The 24,984-nt window shown below is 53.2% G+C and overlaps 2 protein-coding genes across 2 annotated transcripts in view; one reads left to right on the forward strand and one right to left on the reverse strand.

The window, feature by feature from the left end:
- CSF1R (colony stimulating factor 1 receptor) overlaps nucleotides 1-18,517 on the forward strand; it is a 33,526-nt gene extending 15,009 nt beyond the window's left edge. The window contains exons 7-21 of the mRNA XM_017531315.2: nucleotides 861-976; nucleotides 1,093-1,213; nucleotides 1,331-1,521; nucleotides 3,327-3,442; nucleotides 9,954-10,080; nucleotides 10,175-10,279; nucleotides 11,080-11,190; nucleotides 11,826-11,988; nucleotides 14,310-14,395; nucleotides 14,513-14,610; nucleotides 15,501-15,623; nucleotides 15,712-15,823; nucleotides 16,500-16,599; nucleotides 17,389-17,497; nucleotides 17,594-18,517. Of these exons, the coding sequence (XP_017386804.1) occupies nucleotides 861-976; nucleotides 1,093-1,213; nucleotides 1,331-1,521; nucleotides 3,327-3,442; nucleotides 9,954-10,080; nucleotides 10,175-10,279; nucleotides 11,080-11,190; nucleotides 11,826-11,988; nucleotides 14,310-14,395; nucleotides 14,513-14,610; nucleotides 15,501-15,623; nucleotides 15,712-15,823; nucleotides 16,500-16,599; nucleotides 17,389-17,497; nucleotides 17,594-17,719 (1,804 nt within the window). The 3' untranslated portion in view covers nucleotides 17,720-18,517. The remainder of the gene's footprint in view (nucleotides 1-860; nucleotides 977-1,092; nucleotides 1,214-1,330; nucleotides 1,522-3,326; nucleotides 3,443-9,953; nucleotides 10,081-10,174; nucleotides 10,280-11,079; nucleotides 11,191-11,825; nucleotides 11,989-14,309; nucleotides 14,396-14,512; nucleotides 14,611-15,500; nucleotides 15,624-15,711; nucleotides 15,824-16,499; nucleotides 16,600-17,388; nucleotides 17,498-17,593) is intronic.
- Nucleotides 18,518-18,669: 152 nt separating this feature from the next.
- HMGXB3 (HMG-box containing 3) overlaps nucleotides 18,670-24,984 on the reverse strand; it is a 54,029-nt gene continuing 47,714 nt past the window's right edge. The window contains 4 exon segments of the mRNA XM_017531312.2: nucleotides 18,670-20,068; nucleotides 21,336-21,545; nucleotides 23,117-23,233; nucleotides 24,053-24,186. Coding sequence (XP_017386801.1) covers nucleotides 19,601-20,068; nucleotides 21,336-21,545; nucleotides 23,117-23,233; nucleotides 24,053-24,186 — 929 coding nt within the window. The 3' untranslated portion in view covers nucleotides 18,670-19,600.

The raw sequence follows: 24,984 nt of genomic DNA on the forward strand, positions 1-24,984 counted from the left end.
AAAAAAAAAAAAAAAAGAACTGGTAATCTGCTATCATTTAAAAATTTTTATTTATTTTGACAGTGAACTGGGGGACTTTTAAAAAAAACGTATTTATTACCTAAACAACACATGCTGATTATGGACAAATTGCAAAACAGAGATTAAAGGAAAAATAAAAAATTTCCCAGAATCGGCCAAGGATAACTTTTGTTGTTGGCATTCGCTCCTGGGCCTTTTCTGTAACGAAGAGCACCATTAAATTGAGTGCCCACAATGAGTCAGATTCTGTGTCAAGCACCTAAATACATGTCCCTTTAATCCTAGGCCAAGTCTGTGACTTAGTAACCATCAGTATCACTCTCACAGCAAAGGAAGTGCGGGATCCAGAGAGGTTAAGTACTTGTCTGAGGTCACACAGCCAAGACACAGCAGCACCATGACTGGAACCCTGATCTCTGCAGCAACACAGCTGAGAACCCAGGGCCCTGCATCCTGCCTCTTATCTCTTTCTCTGTCCCTCTTGGCAAGGTTGGCACTTCAGGGATTTTCAGGAGGGAGTGCAGCTTTTGTGAAAGATGAGTGATGGCTGTCAAAGTAGGAGACCTGCGACAGGGCTCGCAGAACCTTAAAGACGTCACCTCCATTAAACCTCAGGAAAAAAAACACTTTCATATAAGAAAACCAAGAAAGGAAATAGGATTGGTGATTTTTGCATATCTCAGTGGCACCCTGCCTGAGGACCTGGCTGAGCCAAGGTCATGGGGCTCTGGATATTTTACCAAAAATAAACCCATTTAAGGCAGTTGTCTGACTGTGCAATCCTGACAGGGGCCATACCAGGCTGGGGCTCACCAAGACCGCCCGCTTCTCTTCTGCAGGCACACCTTCACCCTCTCTCTGTCTCGCCTGAAGCCCTCTGAGGCTGGCCGCTACTCCTTCCTGGCCAGAAACCCGGGAGGCTGGAGAGCGCTGACGTTTGAGCTCACCCTTCGATGTAAGTGCTGGGGCGGAGCACGGCCTGGGCTGGAGGCCTGGGACTGCCTGGAGGCACTGGGAGTTTGGGGGGTCAGAGGGAGAGTGTGACTTGGGGACTCCTCCTTTCCTCCTCAGACCCCCCAGAGGTAAGCGTCACATGGACCTTCATCAATGGCTCTGGCACCCTTTTGTGTGGCGCCTCTGGGTACCCCCAGCCCAACGTGACATGGTTGCAGTGCAGTGGCCACACTGATAGGCAAGTGGCTCCACTCATCTCCCTCTCCTGGGCTCAGGGGCTGGGTACCCCGTGAGTGGGAGGGACAGGCTGGTGCTGGGAACTCTGAAGCTCTGAGCCACAGTCTGCTTTTCCCAGGTGTGACGAGGCCCAAGTGCTGCAGGTCTGGGATGACCCACACCCTGAGGTCCTGAGTCAGGAGCCCTTCCACAAGGTGACCGTGCAGAGCCTGCTCACCGTTGGGGCCTTAGAGCACAACCGGACCTATGAGTGCAGGGCCCACAACAGCGTGGGGAGCGGCTCCTGGACCTTCATACCCATCACTGCAGGTGAGTGGGAGCTCTGCACATCACCCCTGCTCCTGTAGGTGGAGACTGGAGGCGGTCCTGGAAACTGGCCCACCACCCTGCTGAGGGAGCCGAGGTCAGATCCCAGCAATACCAAGGAGCACCTCTCTGGGCCAGTCCAAGTCCCTCCCACCCATCAGGTCTCCCAAAGCAGTAAGACTGGGTGGTCTGAGAGAAAGCCTGGAGCAACCAGCCCCCACTCTTATCCCTGCACTCTAACTCATGCATTGTTCACAAGTATGTGCAGGTATTATGTACCATGTGCTGGCATGTGCCTGATGCAGGGAAGCAGTGCCCCCACAGAGCTTAGAGTCTGATAAGGGAGGGAGGCAGGCAATGAGCAAGGAAGCAAGGTCCATCTCCAGCTCAGGGCCAGCTCACGCCCGTCTTCTCCATGTCTCCCCGATTGACTTCCCTCCTACTCCAGATATAGTCTATCCATCTGGGGTTGTTGCGCAAGAGGCTGCCCCGGGGAATGACGGTCGCCCTGTGCACAGCACAGGCTGCCGCTCTGTTTTACACAAAGGCTCCTTACCAGCTGGTCCTGTGATTCTCAGAGACCCACAGCATCCTCAGCTTTTGACAACGAGACTCCAGCACCCACTGTGTGTCAGATCCTGGCCTCTGCCTGGCTCAGAGGTGGTCACTCGTGTCCCCAGCTGCTGGCTTTGGAGCAACTGCTCCCAGGGTCCAACTGCGTGCAGTGCCTGTGGCCACTCTGGGTCTCACTGCTGGAGGTTGTATATTGAAATAAAGCCAACATTTTGTTGAAGGCTTCTGCTGTGCCAGGCACTGTGTTAAGCTCTTTACAGGGATTATCTTGATTAACTCCTACAAACCTAGAAAATAACTATAATTTTCCCTAAGCTCAATGTCACACACCTCCTAAAAAGTCCCTCCAAAACACAGTGGACCTTGGTAGCAGTTGCTCCAAGGCCAGCAGCTGGGGACACGAGTGACCACCTCTGAGCCAGGCAGAGGCCAGGATCTGACACACAGTGGATGCTGCAGCCTGGTAGTCAAAAGCTGAGGATGCTGTAGGCCTCTGAGAATCACAGGACCAGCTGGTAAGGAGCCTTTGTGTAAAACAGAGCATTAGGCTGTGCTGTGCACAGGGCCGGGCGTCATTCCCTAGGGCATGGTCGCAGAGATGAAATTTGCAGACCAAAGTTATTGATCTGAGCAAAGAAGTGGAAATTACGTCCTCCAAAACACATCATGAGAACTGGGATTATAGACCCAGGGAAGAGGAGACCCAGGGGCCACGGGCCTGGCTTGCAGACCCTCAGAAGGGCTGTGTGATTCCAAAGGGCACGTGGAGGAGCTGCAGGGGAAATGCAGGCGAGGGAGGTTGCAGGGTGACCTCCAGCAGGTCTTTCTGACCGAGCTTCCTGGAAGTGCAGTGCACACTCATTGCCTCCCGTCACTGGGGGTGTGCGTGTAAGCAACGGCCGGGCACCAGGCCAGGCTGCCGCAGAGAGATTTCTTGCACTAGCAGAGAGCGAGACCACATGACCCCAGAGGCCCCGACCCCAGCCACAGGAGGCTGTAACTGTGGACAGCTTTGGGGCTGGGCGTGAGCAGAGCTGGAGAGGCTGTCCTCTCAGCCTCCCTCTGCGGGAGGGTCTGCAGGAAAGGCCCCGGAGGCTTCCAGTGGGGGATGCTTCATTCAGTCAACAAGCATTGAGCATGCACTCTGTTCGGGGCCATGTGCAGGCCTTATCTCAGTTGGGGAGGGGGCTTGAAGGTGCCCCTGCCTGCTCACTCCTTTGCTTCGTGCCTTCCAGGAGCCCACATGCTTCCCCCAGATGAGTTCCTCTTCACGCCGGTGGTGGTCGCCTGCATGTCCCTCATGGCCTTGCTGCTGCTGCTGCTCCTGCTGCTATTGTACAAGTACAAGCAGGTGAGCCGGAGCGGAGCGGGGCGGGGCGGCCAGACACCTGAGCGAGCCAAACAGGGACGGTACCCCCAGGCCACAAGGACTCACCCTCCTCCTCAGTCAGTCAGCCTGCTAACAGCTCTTTAGTGGGTGCCTGCTGTATACCAACATGAGCCGGCTGCTGGGTGGCCTCTGGGGCTCTGCCCTCATAGAGCTTACTATCAAGTGTGAGAGATGGATGCTAATCAGATAGCCATGAAAGCAAAGGCACACCTGTAATCCCAGCCACTCAGGAGGCCAAGGCAGGAGGATTGCTTGAGGCCAGGAATTAGAGACCAGCCTGTGTGATACAGCCAGGCCCCAGCTCAAAAACCCAAACAAAAAAACAGCCATGAAAGCAAGGGTACGGGTTATAGAGAATGGCATTCCGGGGCAGCGTGGACCTGACCAGGGGGTCTCTGCCCAGGGGGTCCCGGCACCCAGCAGGGGGCAGAGGAGATGGGCACACAGGGGTGATGTCCCCAGGGCTAGGCCTGAGCCCTGCCTCAGTAGCATGTGGCCTAGTGAGGACAAGGACCTGTGACCATCACCATCCTCTTCATCATTCATGTTACTGTCCTGTGAGTCAAAGCCGCCATTTAGTACATGTTGCACATTAAGCGCGCGTCCTGTCACTGCACGCCAAGTACGTGATAGTGATTTGAGGGGCGTTTTTCTGTAGCATGTCACCTACATCATCTCATTTAATGTCCTCAGCAACCATTATATGTAGCTAGTATTATTAGCCCATTTTACAGAGTTGTGAACTGAGGTTCTGAGAGGTTGGGACAGTTGCGCTTATCAACAGCTGGTCAAAGGCAGAGTCTGGTTTTTAACCCTGAGGGGGGACTCACTCTGAAGCGTGTCCCAATCATTTGGTGAAATGCTGATTCATCTTATTTTACCCTCACAAGAAGCTGGAGGCAAGGAATACGTTTTTATTTTACCCATCAGGAAACTGGGTTTCAGCAAGGTTAAAAAACCCCCCAGGTGGCCGAGGGATATGGTGGCACTGGGCCCCAGGGGCTTCTGTCCCCAGAGCCCAAGGCCTCCACCACCTGCCTGCCCACACAAAGACCATGTGCGATGTGATCAGAAGCTGACAGGACCAGGCCGGAGGACTGTGTGAGGTCAGAGGTGGAAGGACTTTTCAGGCTGGTGCACAAGGGAGACTGCCTGGAGGAGGTGGCCTGGCATTTGTGGGACAGGCCTTGGAGGATGGGGGATGTAGCAGGGGAGATGAGATTCAGGGAAAGGGTATCTCTGGGGAGTGTGCAGAGGGGAAGGCGAGGGGAAGACCAGGGTGAGGCTGGGGGTCTGAAGGGTTGGACCCCATCCTGTAGGTCCAAGGTTGTCCGTGGGTTTGAACAAGGGAGTGGTGTGATCAAGGGCTGAGATCCATCTTGTGTCCCCTTGGCTGCCTGCCTCCTCTTCCCCACACCCCCTTGGGGCTTTTGTGAGAAGAGGGCTTGAAGTGGGGAGGGTGGAAGGGATGTTGGGGAGCCCCAGGGGCACATGGATCGGGCTCTCTTCTCCTGCCAGCACCCAGCATGAGAAGGCTGCTCTGAGGAAAGCCCTGGTCAAGGCCGCAGGATCTAGGTCCAGCTCTGACACTGTTTTGCCATGTAACCTCAGCTGACTCGCTGTCCTCGCTGGGCCTCAGTTTCCCCTCTGATACCATGGGTCTGAGGACTCTTTAACAGCCCCTCCTCCTCTGACATGCCAAGAGCCTCCTGATGGTCTAGTTAAGAGCCAGAGGCTTGGACTTGAGTGAATCTGTCCAAATCCTACGTCTGTGGCTACGGGATGATGGGAAAGTTGTCGTCTCTAAGTCTCTTCTCCATTTGTAAAATGGGATTGTTAACAGGCGGTTGTGAGTATTCCGTGCCACAGTGCACACAGACGACTCACCAGGGTGCTGGAGGCAGACAGTTTCCGTGATGGGAGCTGCACGCTCTTGTCCCAGGAGGAAGTTGGCTGGGGAACCAGAGTTAGCTCATGCATCTTGGGATGGCAGAAGGAGGGGGAGGCCTGAGGTTGGGCATCATCTCCTTGACTACGCGCCCACAGCAGTTGTTTGGCCCAGCCCACCCACCTCCAGGGAAAGGACCTTACTCACTCTCGTGGCCACCCGTGCCTTCTCTGAGCAGCTCCAATTTTTGCAATGTTCTTCCCTACATGGAACTGAAAACTGCCTCATGGCCCCTGGGTCTCCTCTTCCCTGGATCTATAATCCCAGCTCTTGTGATGTGTTTTGGAGGACATAATTTCCACTTCCTTGCTCAGATCAATAACTTCGGTCTGCAAATTTCACCTCTGTGACAGTGAAATTTGTCGCAGAGCTGCCAGGACAGCTGTGCAGAGATTCCAGAGAAGGGCCTAGGGCCCCCTGCAGCCCTTTCTGCCTTGGGCTGACCAGCCCCCTTGGCTGTGTCTTGGAACACTGTGCCCCCTCTCCACAGGACCATTTTTGGAACACGTACTCCCAGCCACTTCTATGCTTCTTGTCCAGGAAATTCAGCTGCCCCCCGAGCCCATGCAAGGCCGTGAGAAGAAGACTTGTAGCCTCAGTTACCCTCCTCTTATATACCCATTCGCAGACCCTTTAGCTCTAGGCTGAGGTGTCCACCCCTGGGACTAGACTTTGAGGGGTCAAGATGGTCATGCCCCTGCCTCAGCGCCTGCCCTCCCTTCCTCCTCTGCCTTGCCCCATGGGGTTCGCAGCCTTGCCCTTTCACCAGGGACTCAGCCTGGCCTCTCCTCATTGCCCAGGCCTGGGGAAAGAAGTGGCTTGTCTGTGGGGAGGGTTTGTTCTGCCTCGGGACTGAGTCATCACCTTTCTGTCCTCCAGAGTGACCACAAAGGGGGCCGAGGAGGAAGAGAAAAGGGCAGGAGTCAGCAGGCTCCCCTGGAGAAGGAGGCGCACAAAGGAATGGATGAGGCAGCGGGGAAGGGAGGGAACGGAGGCCGCTGGAGAGACAGCAATTCTGGGGGCTGGAACTGAGCTCTGAGGAGGAGCAGGAAGGTCTCCAAAGATTCTATTGGGAAGTGTTCAGATCTCCACCTTCCTGGGACAGAGAGCATCCACTCACCCAGAACCAGCAGGCCTAGACTGGGGTTCGGGGTGGGACTTTGATGTCTCCATGCCCCCTTTGGTGGGGAGGGGGAGGATGGACGGAAGGGAGGAAGTCCGGGTGGGCCTGGGGCTCAGGCCCATTGCGAGGAATCAATGGGGTGACGCGCTTTGAGCGTCTAGCCCAGCGCCCCACTCCCAGGAAGAGCTCAGGAAGAACTCACTGCTATCATGACAGCTACCTCCACACTTCTCAGGAAGCCTGGCCCATCCCTACCTGTTGACCTCTCACTCATGGCTTTTCCTCAGAGGGCAGGCCGCCTCGGGGTAAACATCCATGACCCTTGTCCAGGAACGGCACGGGTGCCTTGGGAGGTTTACAGGCCCAGCAGGGGCACGGGAGGGTTCCTGAGGCCGGCGGAAGGCACCTTGGTCCACTTCCAGGAATAGGAGCCTAGAATTCAGAGATCTGAGAATCCAAGCAAACCTCTTCCTCATCGATCCCCTCCCTTTCAGCAGTGCTCCCTGCCCAGCTGGGGGCAGGGAGGGGGCTGACTCAGCCCAGCTGCGGAGGGACAGAGGAAGGAGAAATGGTGAGAAGGAAAAACAGTCTTGGCCATAGAGGCTCCTAGAGATGGAAGTAGCTGGGAGAGGTCAAAGACTCCCCTCCTCGCCCTGCCGCTGTCTTTTGGGCTGGGGAAGCACCCACGGGCAGGATTTGGATCCTCAGAGGCTCGGAGCGTTCTCTCCGTGTCGCATTTCAGACTCTCCCCCAAGCTCTAGCACACGCTGAAGTTCACCTGTAGTCCACCTCCTGAATCAGATCCCGGAAGTGAGTCCCTCCTGATTTCTAATTGCAATCTTTTCTCCCTAACTACCAGCCAGAAGTTCTTCGTGATGGTTAGCTGGAATCTTCCTCCCTGTCTCTCTAAGAATGTCAATGTTTTAGTTTTGATTTGGGGGTAGATGTGCAGGTTTGTTGCGTGGGTATGCTTCGCGACGCTGAGCTCTGGGATGTGGATCCCGTCACCCAGTACTGAGCATAGCACCCAAAGTTTGTCAACCCTCATCCCCTCCCCCCACCCAGTAGCCCCTGTTATCTGTTGGTGCCATCTTTATGCCCCTGTGTACTCAATGTTTAGCTCCCACTTATAAGTGAGAACACGAGGTATGTGGTTTTCTCTTCCTGTGTTAATTCGCTTAGGATAATGGCCTCCAGCTGCGCCATGTTGCTGCAGAGGACATGACTGGAATATTTTCTCTCAACCGGGCAGCTACAGGCCAGCCTCCTCCCTGGCACCGGTCCACACTTCCTTTAACTTTGTAGCTCAGGTGCCCAGGGAAGGGGCCCGGCCCGCGCCGCTCCCCTCCCCAAGGTCTGACCAGAAAGAGTTACACTGCTGACCCAGGGCCTCAGTGTCTTCCACTGCCCCAGCCCAGCTTCTACATCCCCCCTCAACTTGGTCTTTCATCAGCATTTCTCATGGGCAACGCTTGGCATGATGCCCCCTTCCAACAGCTACCCCGGGCAAAAAACAGGGGAAGCTGTTCCTCCTCCCCACATCCCAGCCCTGAGCCTCCCCTGGCTGGTTGGTAAAACAGCATGGAGAGCCTAAGGAAGGAAACAGGTCTTTCCAAAAGTCCTGGCCTTCCAAAAGCTCACTGTCTAGTGGGCACGGTCTCTCTCTCTCTCAACAAGGTAAAGTCAAGGCTGGGTGCGATGGCTTACGCCTGTAGTCCCAACACTTTGAGAGGCCAAGCTAGAAGGGTTGCTTGAGTCCAGGAGTTTGAGCCTAGGGAGCTGAGATTGCACCACTGCACTCCAGCAAGGGTGGAGGAGCAAGACCCTGTCTCAGAAACAAAAAGTCAGATGGTGACTCACCTGTGTCAAATCTTCAGGGCCTCTCACTGCCCGGCCAGGCGTGGTAGCTCACGCCTGTAATCCCAGCACTTCGAGAGGCCGAGGCAGGCAAACTGCTTGAGCTCAGGAGTTCAAGACCAGGCTGGGCCATGATAAAACTCCAGCTCTACAAAAAATACAAAAATTTGCCAGGTGTGGTGGCACACGCTTGTAGTCCTGGCTACTTGGGAGGCTGAGTTGGGAGGATTGCTTGAACCTGGAGGGTCGAGGCTGCAGTGAGCCAAGACTGCACCACTGCATGCCAGCCTGGGAGACAGAGATCCTGTCTCAAAAAAAAAAAATCCCAGAAGGGAACCCACTCACCTTATAGCCCTCAAAGCCTTCCTGCTTCTGGAACCTCCCCCAGCTTCCCTCAAGCCATGATGGGTGCCTTCCTGTAGCTCAAACCTGCCAGGATCATTCCCATGTCAAGGCTACACGGATGCTATTTGCATGCCCTGTTCCTGGAAAATTCTTCCTCTGACGGTCGCATGGCAGGCTCTTCAGGGGCCTTCCCTGACTTTTCTTACTTTATTTTCTTCATAGCACCACTCACAAACTTCCTACATATACATTTATTTGAGTTTAACGCCTCTCTCAGCCACTAGAATGCAAACTCCATGGGGAGGCAGGGACTTTGTCCTGTTCAACTCCGAATCAACCGTGCCTGACACAAATAGATGCTCAAGAAAATATCTGGATGGGACTATTATTATTCAGCCTTAAAAAGGAAGGGAATTCGGACCCATGCTGCAACACGAGTGAACCTCAAAGGCATTATGCTAGGTGAAATAAGACAACCCCAATAGACAGACACAGGCTGTGTGAGTCCACTGAGCTGCAGCAGCTAGAGCGGTGCGATTCATAGAGACAGAAGGTGGAATCATGGTTGCCACAGTCCGGAGGAGGAGGAGGAAGGAATGGAGAGTTCTTTAATGGGAACAGTTTCAGTTTTGCAAGATGAAAAGAACTCTGGAAATTGATTGCACAACAATGTAAAATGTAACTTACGTAATACTACTCAGCCATATACTTAAAAATGGCTGAGATGTTAAGTTTTATGTTATATCTATTTTACCACAATTAAAAAAGTATACTTGGATGGGAGGGTGGATGGGTGGGTGGATGGACAGACGGACGGACAGATGGATGGACAGACAGACGGATGGATGGATGAAGAGATGGACAGATCACGTTCCATCCTCCCTCCTGGCTGAGGAATTACCAGATTATCAGAGATATCAAGGCCCTCAGAGATTGTTCTGTCCAAGTTCTTCAATACACAAATAGAGAAACTGAGGCTTTGAGAAGGTAAGGTCACAAAGAAGGCAGAGTCAAGCAGGAACATGCTCTCAGTGCCATGTTCATGAGAAGATATGACTTCTCTCAGCCCATAGCAGGCCTTGCCCTGCCTTCTCCCACTGGGTGCCTCAGGACTGCCCACACCCCTGCTCTTGGGGGTCAGAGACGAGGTCTGCAAGCTGCCAGCCCCAGCTGCCATGTGCTTCCTCCTCCTCCTGCAGAAGCCCAAGTACCAGGTCCGCTGGAGGATCATTGAGAGCTATCAGGGCAACAGTTACACTTTCATCGACCCCACGCAGCTGCCTTACAATGAGAAGTGGGAGTTCCCCCGAAACAACCTGCAGTTTGGTGAGATGGCAGCACACCTTCCTATCACGGGGCCTGTGGGGGTTGCGGGGAGCCCGTGGGCCCTTGGACCTAAGGGAACCTGTGTGCATGGCAGGTAATATCCTCGGAGCCGGTGCCTTTGGGAAGGTGGTGGAGGCCTTGGCCTTTGGTCTGGGCGAGGAAGATGCGGTGGTGAAGGTGGCCGTGAAGATGCTGAAGTGTGAGTGAGGAGGGGGGACGAGGGAAGGGGTGGGAGGTGGTAGATGCTGGGGGTAGGCTGGCCCTGGTGTCACAAGAGGCATTGCCCACATTTCAGCCTGTTGAAGCCTGGGAGACAGAGCTAAGAGGCAAGGACTTGGCTTTTCTTGTAAGCTCCAGGCACCTCTGACTCCTGGCTCCAAGAAGGTCTAGGTTGAGCAGGCACAGTGGCTCATACCTGTAATCTCAGCACTTTGGGAGGCCAAGGTGGGTAGATCTCCTGAGTTTGGGAGTTCAAGACCAGCCTGACCAACATGGAGAAATCCCATCTCTACTAAAAATAGAAAAATTAGCCGGGTGTGATGGGGCATACCTGTAATCCCAGCTACTTGGGAGGCTGAGGCAGGAGAATTGCTTGAACTTGGGAGGTGGAGGTTGCGGTGAGCCAGGATCATGCCATTGCACTCCAGCCTGGGCAACAAGGGCAAAACTCCGTCTCAAAAAAGAAAAAAAAAAAGGTGTTGGTCACCCTTTAGGTGTCAAGGGGCTTCTGACTGAGCTCCAAAATGGCTGGGGGTGCAGAGAGGCCACCTAGGGGCATGGCCTGGCCACAGTTTGGCTTCCTGTCACTCAAAGACCAGCTCAGTGACAGGCCCATCCCTCTTCTTTCCCATCTGTGTGTCTGCGTTTTTCCTTCTTCTTTTGGCCTCTCTGGGTCTTGGGGTACCCCCTGCTTGCTCCCATGGGTCTCTGCATTTGGACCCCATGTATCTGTGTGGTGCTATGTCCCCTGTCTGTGGAACCTGCGGTCCTTTCTCCCAGCCACGGCCCACACGGATGAGAAGGAGGCCCTCATGTCCGAGCTGAAGATCATGAGCCACCTGGGCCAGCACAAGAACATCGTCAACCTTCTGGGAGCCTGCACCCATGGAGGTAAGGGCCTTGGTGTGCATGGGGCCACGGTCTTGGGGCCTATGGGGAATATGAAGGCCCCAGGGCCACCTTGCTCCATCTTCCCCTTCTCAGGATCCTATTGCTCTAAGTGCCAGGGGGATCCTGGTCTCAGCATCCCTTAAACTCCTGGCCCCATCTCCTGGACTAGTCAGGAGCTGCACAGGCAGCTTGAGGCATAGAGACTGATAGGTAGCATTGGAGCCCCTGGAGAAGGGGATGAATGTGAGAGCTCCTGGGCCCCTGCTTGAACGCCTACTTCTTAAGCCTCCATTCCATGATGCTTCGACACTCTCCCCATTGCCCACAAAGGTGCCCCGGGCTTTGTTGGGACTCTGAGTGCCCCACATCCTCTTCACCGAGAGCAGCTCTGACCTGCATTGAGCTGCCATAGTTTTCCTTTAAAGAAATAATTCTTGGGCTAAATTTTTGTTTAAGGTTGTCTGTTTTAAACAGATGGAATGACTGAGGCACAGGGAAAATTGCTCACAGAGCTGGGGTTAGAACTCGGCTGTGCCAGGTCCTGGTCCAGTGACCTCACTGCCCCAGACCCATGCTCCTGTTTGCGAAAGGGAGCACTCAGCACCTGCCTCACCCCACGCGCTTGACTGCTCTAGGCCCTCTACTGGTCATCACAGAGTACTGTTGCTATGGCGACCTGCTCAACTTTCTGCGAAAGAAGACTGAAGCCATGCTGGGACCCAGCCTGAGCCCTGGCCAGGGCCCTGAGGGAGGTACCGACTATAAGAACATCCCCCTGGAGAAGAAACGTGTCCACAGGTAGCCCCTGGCAAAGGACAACAGAAATGCCAGGTCTGGGAGGTGGGACCCAAGTCTGTCTTGAAAGCCAGCTCAGGATGGGGTGGCTGTGTGGCCCTCAACTGCCACCTGTGCTATGGGAAGTAGCCACCACACGTTTTATGGGCACCTCTGTCTCTCTACTCCCTTCATTCAACAAATATTTGAGCACCTACCATGTTGTGGGAGGGTAGAGGGCAAAGACAAGCAGCTTATGGTCTGCTAGAGACGTGTCAATGAAATCACCCAGTGTGTGTAAAAGATCAGCCAAGATCTGTGCCTGGAGCCCTAGTCAGAGATGGGCAGATGTGGCCGTGCGCAGTGGCTCACGCCTATAATCCCAGCACTTAAGGACGCAGAGGCGGACAGATCACCTGAGGTTGGGAGTTTGAGACCAGCCTGACCAACATGGAGAATTCCCATCTCTACTAAAAATACAAAATTAGCCAGGCATGGTGGCACATGCCTGTAATCCCAGCTACTTGGGAGGCTGAGACAGAAGAATCACTTGAACCCGGGAGGCAGAGGTTGTGGTGAGCTGAAATCACACCATTTCACTTCAGCCTGGGTGACAAGAGCAAAACTCGGTCTCAAAAAAGAGAGAAGGAGATAGGCAGATGTGGGGAGAAGTCACCCGTTTCTCCCATAGCCTGTGCCGACGATGCTGCAGAGAACCTGTTCCACTTGAGTCGCCAACACCAGTGTTCCACATTGCCACGGGGGAGTGGGGACAGGGTGTGTGAATCGTTGGGTAAGAAGAGACAACACAGCGTGACTGTGGCCAGGTCCCCGGCCCACTTGGACCTGTTTCCCCAGCCAAGCTGTCAGAGTGTTGAACCTCTCAGGGTCTTTCCAGTTCTGTTGTTTTGTGGCGCTGTGACTCCTGGAAGCCATCCAGAACAGAGCCATCCGATGGACAGAGCCACATGGGGAACCAAAGAGAGGAAGTGGAGAGATTCATGTCACACATGCGTCAGGGGCAGAGGCAGAGTGTGGACTAGAATCCTGCCTCTTGACTTCCAGTCCAGCATTCACACAAACCACACTACTGTCCTGGAGGTCTCTGTCTCAGGGGCTTGTGGGGCCAGGACAGGATCAGAATGAGAAGGGTGTACACTGTGCCCTCATCCTAGACACTGTCAGCTGCCACGCCTGGGGAGGCAAAAGGGAAGGAGCCCATCTCTTCACCCAAGGTCCTAAAAAATGGGGCCTCCTTCCCCCATTTTTCGCTTCCTCTTCTGATTTCCTGATACTTCTATGAGGGTGGCACACAGTAGACCTTTGAAGATCAATCAAAATGAGCATCAAAAGAAGTTATTAGCTTCCCTCTTCAAATACACAGATGGAGAAAGTATTCCCAGAGTGGGTAATTTTGAGGGCACATGGTCTGTGAACCAACTCTGCCAAAATGATCCCAGGCTACGTTAATAGAAGTATAGTTTCTAAAACAAGGGAAGGGAAGGTCTTGCTGTGGTCAGATCATAAATACAGCGTTGGCTTCTCTTTTTGGGAACGCTAGAGTATGGACATTGTCAAGGTGCACATCTGTAGCACAGAGGGGATGCAAGGGAGAGAGATCCTATCTGGTTGGAATGTGAGGGGCAGTAGTGGCGGTTCGGTCTCCAGCAGTGCTTCTCAAACTCCACCCCAAGTGTGCTCTCATACGTATCTCTTGAAGACTGCTGGAAATGCACCACCTCAGGCCCACCCACCCAGGCCTGCTGCTTGGGTAAATCCGGGGTGATTTACCTACACATGAATTAGAGTTTACGCAGCACTGCTCCAGACCAGTGGGCCTCAGCTTAGGGGGCACTTTGGGATCACCTGGGGAGATTTAAATCTGTGAATGACTGTTTTGCCCCTAGAGCTTCTGCACTATTACCCTGGTCCTAAAAGCTCCCGAAGTGATTGTAATGTGAAGCCAGGGGTGAGAGGCGCTGTGTCTAGAGAAGAGAGGACTCAGAAGGGGCCCTCAAATATGCTCCAGTGCTAGAGGACTCCAACTTCTCTGTGGCCCTTGAGGGTAGAGCAAGGGTCAGGAGGAAAATCTCAGGGGCACATTGGCATTAGGAAGAGTGAAGGACTTTCTCACAGGCAGAGCTGCCCAAAACCATAAATTGTAAGCTCCCCGACTGGGGACAGCCAAGCAGAAACCAATGCTCGCTCGGATGGAGTGTGGCAGGAGGGCTTTTTATCAGAAAGGGACGTTCCAGTTGACCATGGGGTGGTAGGAGGCCAAGGCCTGAGCTGAGCAGTGCAATGATGGGGGCTGACCCCCACCCCCAACCCTCTCTCCTATGTAGGGACAGTGGCTTCTCCAGCCAGGGTGTGGACACCTCTATGGAGATGAGGCCCGTCTCCGCTTCTTCAAATGACTCCTCTGAGCAAGGTAAGGAGGTCCCAGGGCCAGGCCCCATTTGCTTGATAACAAGGAAAAAAGGGAAGGGCTGCTAGGACAAAGGGTGGGAGTGTGGCAGGGCTGCCCTTACACCGCTTTCCACCCCAGACCTGGACAAGGGGGATGAACGGCTTCTGGAGCTCCGGGACCTGCTTCATTTCTCCAGCCAAGTGGCCCAGGGTATGGCCTTCCTTGCTTCCAAGAATGTGAGTAGGAACCTGACCCTGACCCTGGCTCGTGGCCACCCAGGTCTCTGTTCCCGGGAGGCTGTGAAGGGGTAGGGAGGAGACAGAGGGCAACAGAGTCATTTGGGTGGCAGCTGCAAGGCTGAGTGGGAGAAAGCTGTGCCCGAGGCTGGGCACCTGTGTCCCCAGTGTGCAGACGAGGAAGGGTACCAGGCTTTATTCATTTGCTTTTACTAAATGTTGCAAAAGAAACCACAGTTCTCTCTTCTCATAGAGCACATGGTCTGGCGAGGATGATAATGGGAGCTTCCTCATAGAATTTTGAGAATGTCAGATGATGTATAAAGTACGCTCAGCCTAGGAAGAAGTGCCCAGGGAATAGGAGTTCTTGCCGTCTTCCTTAGAACAGATTTGGGAGTCAATGGTTGATTGCTGGCTCTGCCATCTGCTCTGTGACTTCAAGCAACTAAATTCTCCGTGCCTCAGTTTCTACACCTATAAAAATGAGTGTTAATGACTGTTTGAGAGGAAAAAAGGATTCAATGTGTGCAGAGTTTAGGGAAGGGCCTGGTAGGTAGCAGGTGCTATGATCAGATGTAACGGCAGGGTTCAGAGACTGCTCTCTGCTCAGGGGCCTGAGTGGACCACTCAGTGGACAAAGGGCAAGAAGGGCCATGACAGCTCAGGGTAACGGGTGTTTCTAAGCATTAAATGGTCAGACCACACTCCATGTTCTCAGATCCTGGGCCTTGGTCGAAGGCATAGACGCGGGTTTGTGGTAAAGGACCAAAACTGATGTCCACTCCCTCAACGGGGACTTCAAAGCCTTCTGGGGCCCTCCCTGTCATCTTCCTCAACTCAGGCTCAGGTAGGAAAGGACCCAAGACTAACCCTGTGGTGCTTTTCCTCAGTGCATCCACCGGGATGTGGCAGCGCGAAATGTGCTGCTGACCAATGGTCATGTGGCCAAGATTGGGGACTTTGGGCTGGCCAGGGACATCATGAATGACTCCAACTACATTGTCAAGGGCAACGTAAGTGCTGGGAGGGTGTGAGGGCTTGGGCCAGGCTAGGGAGGGGGTAAGAGTCAGGGCCTGAAATAACTGGGGACTGTCATCCCAGGCCCGCCTGCCTGTGAAGTGGATGGCCCCGGAGAGCATCTTTAACTGTGTCTACACAGTTCAGAGTGACGTCTGGTCCTATGGCATCCTCCTCTGGGAGATCTTCTCACTTGGTGAGCCACTGGGCCCACTCCAGGCAGAGCCTGGAGCTGGCTCCTCTGGTTGTCCCACTGGTGGACAAAGATGCTTGGTGCCCAGGACACAGTGAGGGGTGGTGGGAGTGCAGAAATGGGCAAGGGCTCTCAAAACCCAGCATCACGGCTCCTGCGGGGCTGGGCCAACCCCTGCCCTTGACAGGCACTCCTTTCCGGCTCTTTCCTCATTTGTCTCTGCTCGTGCAGTTGCTGCTCTTACCCTCCCCTTGTCTGAAGTCCACAGACCCCTAAAAATGCAGCTCTCTACTACTAGGCTCTAGTAGAAAGAACTCCCATTTCCTGAGGACCAGGCACAGGGACTTGTACTCAGTCCACAAATGTACTGCTCCAACACACTCATAACCACCTGCCTGTCCCCACTTTCATGATACGCAACTGAAGCTTTGCTCTGATCCCAAAGCCTGCGCTAGAATTCTTGTTTGGTGTGGTAAGGCCTGGCTGGAGGCTCACACCTTCCTAAAGCCTAAGCCTGCCGCACAGTGGCTGGCACACAGGAAGCACTGGCTAAGAGCAGCTGCTGTTGCAGTGTCGTCAGGTGGAACCCTTCACACCCACTCACTAAGATGTGCGTGGGTGTGCAGGAAGGGGGAGAAGGCAGTGAGCACGGCCTCTTACCTGACCTTGGCCTTTGCAGGGCTGAATCCCTACCCAGGCATCCAGGTGAACAGCAAGTTCTATAAAATGGTGAAGGATGGATACCAAATGGCTCAGCCTACATTTGCCCCAAAGGATATGTAAGCAAAGGGATCCCAGGGAGGGAAAAGGACAGCCCAGGCTTCGCTGGAAGGGGATGGAAGGCCATGTGGTCCTGGTCTTTCCCTGTCCCAAAGGTTCTAGGGTCAGGCTCTCTCTCTCCCGCAGTGGACACTACAAGCCCCTTTTGAGTTTAAGGTATGGGGGATGTTCTCAGAGAAGTAGCTCTTCACTAGGGCTGGTCCTAAATGACTACTTTTTTTTGAGACAGTGTTTTGCTCTGTAGCCCAGGCTAGAGCGCAGTGGTATATGTGATCAATCATAGCTTACTGCAGCTTCAAGCTTCAGGGCTCAAGCAATCCTTTGGCCTCAGCCTCCCAAGTAGCTGGAACTATAGGTGTGCACCACCAAGCCCAGCTATTTTAAAAAAAGTTCTTAATAGAGATAGGGTATCACTATGTTGTCCAGGCTGGTCTTCAACTGCTGGACTCAAGCAGTCCTGCATTGGCCTCCCAAAGTGCTGGGGTTACAGGCGTGAGCCACTGCACCTGTCCCTAAACTCAGGCTTTTAACAGATTGTTATTACAGTGACCCTGAAGATACCAAAATGGCCTCATCTGTCAAAATGAGGGTGATGAGAGCACCCTTCTGCAAGGGTTACTGTGAGGATTAAATGATAAAGCGTGCCAAGGACTCAGCACAAGTTTTATACTAAACTCATTTTTGACTAGGTTTGGGGACCTCTGCTGAGTAGGTCTCTCTAGGGGTGTGTATTAATAACCCCCGGACCCTAGGGAGCGGCACATGGGCATCCTCTGTCCTATCTCTAGATACAGCATCATGCAGGCCTGCTGGGCCTTAGAGCCCACCCACAGACCCACCTTCCAGCAGATATGCTCCCTCCTTCAGGAGCAGAGCCAAGAGGACGGGAGAGAGCCGGTGAGTGGGGCAAGGCTCAGGGTCGGTGGCCGGTAAGCAGGTTGGGCTGAGCCTGATGGATCCAGACAGACAGTCTCTGGTCTCTCCCACTCCCAGGACTATACCAATCTGCCGGGCAGCAGCAGTGAGCCGGAGGAGAGCTCTAGTGAGCAGCTGGCCCACTTCGAGCAAGGGGATATCGCCCAGCCCTTGCTGCCACCCAACAGCTATCAGTCCTACTGAGGAGGCGATGACAGCACCATTCTCCTCTCCTCCAAGCTTCAACTCCTCCATGGATGGGACAACATGGGGAGAACATACAAACTCTGCCTTTAGTCATTTCACTCAACAGCTCGGCCCATCTCTCAAACTTGGGAAGGTGAAGGATCCAGGGGAGATCAGAGAATCCCACTCCCTGAGCATGGGCCATCACTGCCAGTCAGGGGCTGGGGGCTGAGCCCTCACCCCGCTTCCCCTACTGTTCTCATGGTGTTGGCCTTGTGTTTGCTGTGCCAACGGAAAGACCTCCAGCCCGCTCTTAACATCCCCACTTCCAAGAACCCCCTCTCCTAATCCCCTCATCTTAACAGAATGGACTGACTTTATGCCTGTGAAGTGCTTGGGAGCTACACTGATGGGCTCCTTGAACGAGACAGACAGACTGGCAGAGAAGCGAGATCTCCCTCTCAGAGAGGAGCAGCAAGAGCGGCAGGCGTTCACACACCCCACTCAGCTCAGGCCCCTTGCAGCAGGGTGGCTGCTAGGAGGTCACAGGACCTCCTAGTCTCTGCCCTATGAGCCTTTACTCCACAGCCCCACCACCCCCAGCCCCGATCTGGTACTGCTGTAATGAGCCAAGTGGCAGCTAAAAGTTGGGGGTGTTCAGCCCAGTCCCGTCATGCTGGGCTGGAAGGCAGGGGGCCTTGGCATGTGGCTGGCCACACCAAGCAGGAAGCACAAAGTCCCCCAAGCTAACTCATCCTCACTAACAGACATGCCGCGGGATGTCCTTGTCAACATTAAACTAACAGCATTACTGCAGCCAGCCTCTGGTTCTTTGTGCCACACAAGTGCTTGCACATGTCCTGGGACTTCTATCCCTCCTTCCCATGAAGTGATAAGCTCACATCTCTGCGGCTTGACCACACTGTGCCCCATACAATGTACATGGAATTGACTCTTGCTTCACCAAAACCAGATAATTTAATAAACTTTATTCTTGTTGGGGGAAGAGGGAGGGGAAAAAAAGCCACCTACTCCACTCCTCTCAATAAATTAACACATGGCCAATTCCCAGGCCCTAAGCAAACCTTGGGCACTTGAGCCAGTCCTGCTGTTTACTTATGGCCCAGTCTGCTTCCCCTTCATAGAAGGGAATTTTTCTACTGCTGCCAGGTTATGTCATGACCATAGACCACATCCCCTCTTGTGGAGAGGGTCCCAGGCCCAGACAGGATGTTGGGTGCAGCAGCAGTGGCCAGGGAAAGGAGGGAGGGGATGCTCTTCCTCAAAGCTTAGGGCAGAGAGGACAGTCCTGGAAGAGAGCTGTGGCTGTTTCTCCATCCTCAGCTTCCCCTAGATGTGGGTACAGGAAGAGCAGGAGAGAAATGCATCCCTCCTTCAGGGAGAATCAAGAGCCCAAAGGGACCTCTAGAGCTAACGAGGCCATACGGGCCCCTAGTCAAAGGCAACAGGCTATGCAATTCATGAAGCTGTGGGGGCTGAAACCAGGGCTCCTCAGCGGTGGGAGAGACCTTCTCACCTAGTACTAGTGTTCATGCCTTAGCCCACCCAGGACCTCCACCCTGACCCACAGCAGGCCCCAGGGAGGCCACCAGCCTTTCCCTCAGCCTCCCTTGCCTCCATTAAACATACCATGTCCCCCAAGTGCTCTCTCAGGACCAGAAGAGGTTTCTTGGCACCGCTCCTGACCCCTGGAGGGTTGAGAACCGAGGACCCTAGGCCCCGCCATGCTCAGGGAATGGAAGCTCTTTGGTCAGTCCCAGCAGTCAGAGGCCCTTCCTGACAGAAGACCACTTCTGCAGGTCCCCTGGATAGCTCTGCCTCAGGCAAGGGCCTTACTATGGCTTGAGAGATGGTGTAGTCCCTGTACAACAGCCTGGCTTATTCTGCCACTGTGGCCACCTCCTCTTCCTCACCCTCCTCCTCTGTCTCTGTCTTGATCTGAGCAACCCCAAGACGGTAGAGGGTGTCACGAATGACCACCTCACCAGGCTGGCAGCTCTGTACAATGTCATGAATCTGACGATTGACAATCTCGCGGCTGGTGAGGAAGTCCATGAGGCGGTTGTAGAGGTAATAGTGAGTGGCATTGTCGAAGGCAATGGGCCGCTGGCGGACACTGTTTGGTTTGCTGTCCATAATGGAGGCCAGGATGGTTGTGTAGGGTGCCAATTCAGGGCACAGGGCCAAGGAGTGGTGCCCAGTACTGGGGTCATCAGAACTGGGCTGTGTGCCTGCATGGACAATACGCCGTGTGGCAGTCTTGGTGACTGGGTGCTGGATAGAGTGCTCAGTTTCTGTCATGTCCACAGTATAATGCTGGTCCAAGAGCTCTGGGCAGGACACACTCTAGAAGAGAAATGAGAATGCATTATGACAAGAAGGAATGACTAAGGTAGAACCCATGTTGTAATGAGAACACTGTAGGCTCAGCCAGCCCTGTTTGAATCTTAACATCAGCATGTACTATGTCTCCTGGGTCAGCCCTCACCCCGCAGTGCCTCCATTTCCTCACATGAGAACAGGGACAGTAACAGTGGCCACCTCCCAGAGCAGATGTTGGATTACTTGAGCTATTATTGGTCCCAGTCCATTCAGGCCAGGGGCTGCAGGGGAGCAGAAAGATCAGGCTCTGACGGAAAGTAAGACCCCTTTCTGGGGTCCCCGGTATACTCATGGAGCCAGTGAGCCCCAGGGAGTAATGACAATGACTCCTCCAAGGCAAAGCCAGAGGCCTTCACTTCCCATAATGCATCCTGGCTGGGGCACTCGACCCTTCTGATTCTTCCCTTCTTCCTAATTTTCAGTTCTAATATCTATTCCAGCAAAGGCCAAAGGCTGGCCTGCTGGCTTTGGAGGGTACATGACTATGAGAAATACTGTCTGGTGCAATATACCAAGACACAGAGACAAGGGCTCTGCCACTGATCTGCTATGTGACTTGAAAAAGTCTATTTCCCCCTCTGGGCCTTAGTTTTTCCCTTTTAATAAAAGGAGAGGGTTGGATAAGATCAGTGTTTTCTAAACCAGTGTGTCTTCAGATCACAACAGGCATGCCATGTGGGGTATTCATGGTCAACTAAATGTAAGACATGGTGAATTAAATGTACTCCAGGGCTGGCTGGGGCCTTTAATATGTCAGTGTGCACAATGACTCTCAAAGGTGGCAACTTTCTAGGCTTCTCTGGAAGGCAACCTCTTTTAACACAAGGTACCTATGTTTGGGATATCCTGGGCACACTAAGTGACATGCTGTGGCCTCAAACAGAGGGCTTGGTCTGTAAAAACTTAGAGAGTAGGCTGGGCATGGTGGCTCACGCCCGTAATCCCAGCAGTTTGGGAGGCTGAAGCACGTGGATTGCTTGAGCCCAGGAGTTTAAGACCAGCCTGGGCATGATGACAAAACCCCATCTCTACTAAAACACAAAAATTAGCAGGGCATGGTGGTGCGTGCCTATAATCCCAGCTACTCGAGAGGCTGAGGCACGAGAATTGCTTGAACCTGGGAGGCGGAGGTTGCAGTGAGCCGAGATTGCACCACTGCACTCCAGCCTGGGTGACGGAGCAAGACATGTAGGCCTGGGGAGACATGGCAGTTCCTCAGGAGGCGACTCACCACAGGTGGCTCTGTGGGGCTAGAGAAACAGCCCTGGTTCCTCCCCCACATTTGGTTGGTCAGCTCTGGGTAGCAGAGGTCAGCACACAGGGCCACTGATGTGGCCAGATCTACCACATAGACGGGCGGCCAGTGGCGGGAAGAGGCAAGCAGGTCCACATGGTCACGGGCACTCTCACCCCGCACAAGATACTTGGAACCGCAGACCACCTGGGAGAAGAAGAGTGTGGGGGGTGGGGGGGGTGGCACGGTTAATTAGGAAGCCAGTCTGCAGACAGGCTGTGTACAGTTCTCACTCACCCCAGGAAGATGAGTAATCGGCTTCATGGCTGAAGCCATGGCCATCCTGCTCCCTTCCTACTTCTGTCCTTAAATGAAGTCACCAGCTCATCCTTGCTCTTCTTAGAGACAGCTAGGAGAATCCTGTCCTCAACTTAGGCACCTCAGAACATCTTTCAAAACCTCACTCTCTCCACATCATCTACCAGTTCACCACACTAGCTAAATAGCAGCAGCAGCAGCAGCTAAGAGCTGGTTAAGAATGGAGATGCCTGGGCCCCAGGCCAAACCTAAGAAACTAAGTTCTCTGGGGTGGGGTCTAAGCATCTATATTTTGAGCAAGCTCCCCACCAGACCCCAGTGGGCTTGTTGCTCAGATGGGAACCTACAATGTAGTCTAGTAAACACCTCTACTGGCAGGGCCGTCCAAGCACCATTCCACAGCTCTGGGTATATCCACGTGGCTGTCACCTCCAAGTGATGCCACTCCCATCACAGCCCCCAAGATCTACAGCTATCCCTGTGCTGTCAGCCGCTTCTCATGAGATGATCCCCGGTTACGTGAACACAATCCCCCGAGCAAGCTCTGATATGCCCAGGGTAGAAGCATGAGTATCTCTTTCAGACACAGCTCGTTAAAGTAGCTAGGAACTGGATTCTCTTTTTACAGTTAGGGCCCCTGCTAGCTCAAGTGCTTCGGTGAACTGAAGGCTCTGCTAAGCCACATCTCTCCTGTTCAGTACCTGTTAAGTGGGGTTTCTGTCCCAGTATCTTCCTGGGCCCACTCTGTCATCTAGCACATAACCTGTCCCGGTGCTAACCCAGTGCCACTTTGTCCACACCACCCTTCCACAGGTTTCCCATTCAAAGTCATCTAAAAGGTCCCTCATCACTCAGAATAAAATACAAACTGTTACTCTGGCCTAGAGAGCTCTACATGATCTGACCCCTGGGGAGCCCTCCAATCCCCGTCCTCTCAGCTCACTCTGTTTTCCCACTCATGGCCACTCTGTTTTCCCACTCATGGCCTTGGTGGTCCCTCAGCTGTGACACTCCTTCCCTGGCTTACCACTGGGCTCCTCCCTATCCTGCAGGTCTTAGGTCTTCTCTGCCACCACAGACAGCAGGTTCCTCTGTTACTTTTTATCTTAGGCCCTTATCTAATTTCTTCAGAGCTACTGCCACAAGCTGTGGTGACTTTATTTCCCTACTAAAATATACAGTCAACCAGGGAGGAATGACATCTTTGCCATTCTATATACAAGCTGGCCCTTATATCCTCAAGAGCTCATGCCCAGGATGTGGCGGGGTGCTTAAAAAATACTGACAAAAGACCCAGCCTCCCTCCCTAGCCCTCGGGGTAGCATCTGACTTCTGGGCAGCTATGCCAGAGGCTGCCTGGTGACCTAAGTCCAGACCCCAAAACTGAGCTGGATCAGTCTCTGTGTGGGAAGTTCAACATTAGCAAATTTACTGCAAGCTCCTCCTTGTTATTTTCTTACCTGATGGGGGCACACCTTGTAGATTTTACCACCTGTGAAGTGAGGTGGGGGCTGTATAGCTCTAGCTCCATTCTGTACAGATTCGTAGAGGGCCAATAAGGAGAAGCAGAGCTGGTCCTGGAGTAGAAGGACAAGATTACAAACATAAGAGTGACTGCTAAGGGACCGTGCCTGGTGCTCAGCATCACACACTCACCCAGCACCCAAAGCAAAAGAATAAACTGCCCAGGCCAGAGTGGGCCTTGCAGCCTCATAAGCCCTCATACCCTTCTCTAGGTACAGATAAGCAATCAGAGGCTTTGAAAGGATTAGGTCGCAGACAAAGCCAGCCAGACTAATCAAGCTGTCAGAGTCTGGGGCCTGAGTCCTTTCACTTTTTACAGAGCAAAGAAATCATCAAAGGGGAGATTTGAACATTTGAATCTGATCTTAAAGGAAGCATAACATTTTCAACAGCACAGAAATATAAAAAGGAAAGTAAACAAGGTATGAATAAAACAGACACATACACAGTCTAGGTATGTAACTAGGCATTTTCTAAGAGCTTGCATAGGTAATAATCAGATACTGTGTAAAGTGCATTCCTTACAACAAACCTACAAGGTTAGTATTTTGGTTATTTCCATTTTACAAACAAGGAAAATGAAGCTCAAAATATAAAGCAGCTTATCCAAGGTCACACACAGTAAGGAGGAGAGGCCAGGATTCCTGACCCCAGAGCCTAGGCTCACTGTCTTCAACAGGAGGAACTGCTAGAGGCCAGGCCCCACATACATGTCACCATCTAGCTGTTGACCATCTCCCAGGCATCCCTGATTGCCAGCACCTTTTGTCCAAGGCAGATGCCATCACAGGTATTCATATCGCTGCTCTGAAAAGTGGTCCAATCAGCTTACTCCAGAAGCCCCGATATCCACCACTGCCCTTGACACTCACCTTGGAGTCTTCTGCCTGAAAGGGTATGCCACACTGCCTTAGCAGGTGCTGCAGCTTCTCTTCACTGTAGGACCCAATCTCATCAAGCTTGCAGGTGCCCTCCTGGAGCAGCCTCACCAAGGCACTGCCACTGCCTACAAGAGACAACAGTGCTGGTAGGAGGGTGCTGCTGCCAGCCACCAGAGGCCACAGCTAGGCCCACAAAACAGCAAACAGTGGAAGCCAGCTCTGTTCCAAGCCCTCCCCCAGTGCTGGCAGAGGTGGGACTCCAGGCAGGTCCATGCTTTCTGCAGATATTTGAAGTCTCTAAGAACTGGCTTTCTGCCCTGGAACATCTGAGCAGAATACCCTGCAAACAGCCGCTGAAAAAAACCCTAAAATAAGTCAGCTTTTAATCCAGTCTTCTAAGGTTTTTCAGAACCAAGACCTCAGATGCTTACCATAACTGCAGCAGTAAGAAGACAGCAGCAGCTCTCATTTTAAAAGTGCTCTCTACATAACGTTCCTGAACCTGGCTAAAGCAAGAGAACTATGTGGGGGCCTTTAAAAAATAATGCCTGGGGGCTGGGTGCAGGGGCTCACACCTATAATCCCAGCACTTTAGGAGGCCAAGGCAGGTGGATCACCTGAGGTGAGGAGTTCAAGACCAGCCTGATCAATATGGTGAAACTCCGTCTCTACTAAAAATACAAAAAAATTATCCAGGTCTGGTAGTGTGTGCCTGTAGTCCCAGCAACTTGGGAAGCTAAGACAAGAGAATTGGGAATTGCTTGAACCAGGAAGGTGGGGTTGCAGTGAGCCCAGATTGCACCACTACGCTCCAGCCTATGCAACAAAGTGGGACCCAGTCTCAAAAAAAAAGAAAGAAAAAGATGCCTGGGTCTTAAAGTATTAATAATGAATATGAGGTGAGACCTCAATATCTAATATTA

The sequence above is a fragment of the Cebus imitator genome, unplaced genomic scaffold (genome assembly GCF_001604975.1).
Source record: "Cebus imitator isolate Cc_AM_T3 unplaced genomic scaffold, Cebus_imitator-1.0 Scaffold71, whole genome shotgun sequence".
NCBI lineage: Eukaryota > Metazoa > Chordata > Mammalia > Primates > Cebidae > Cebus > Cebus imitator.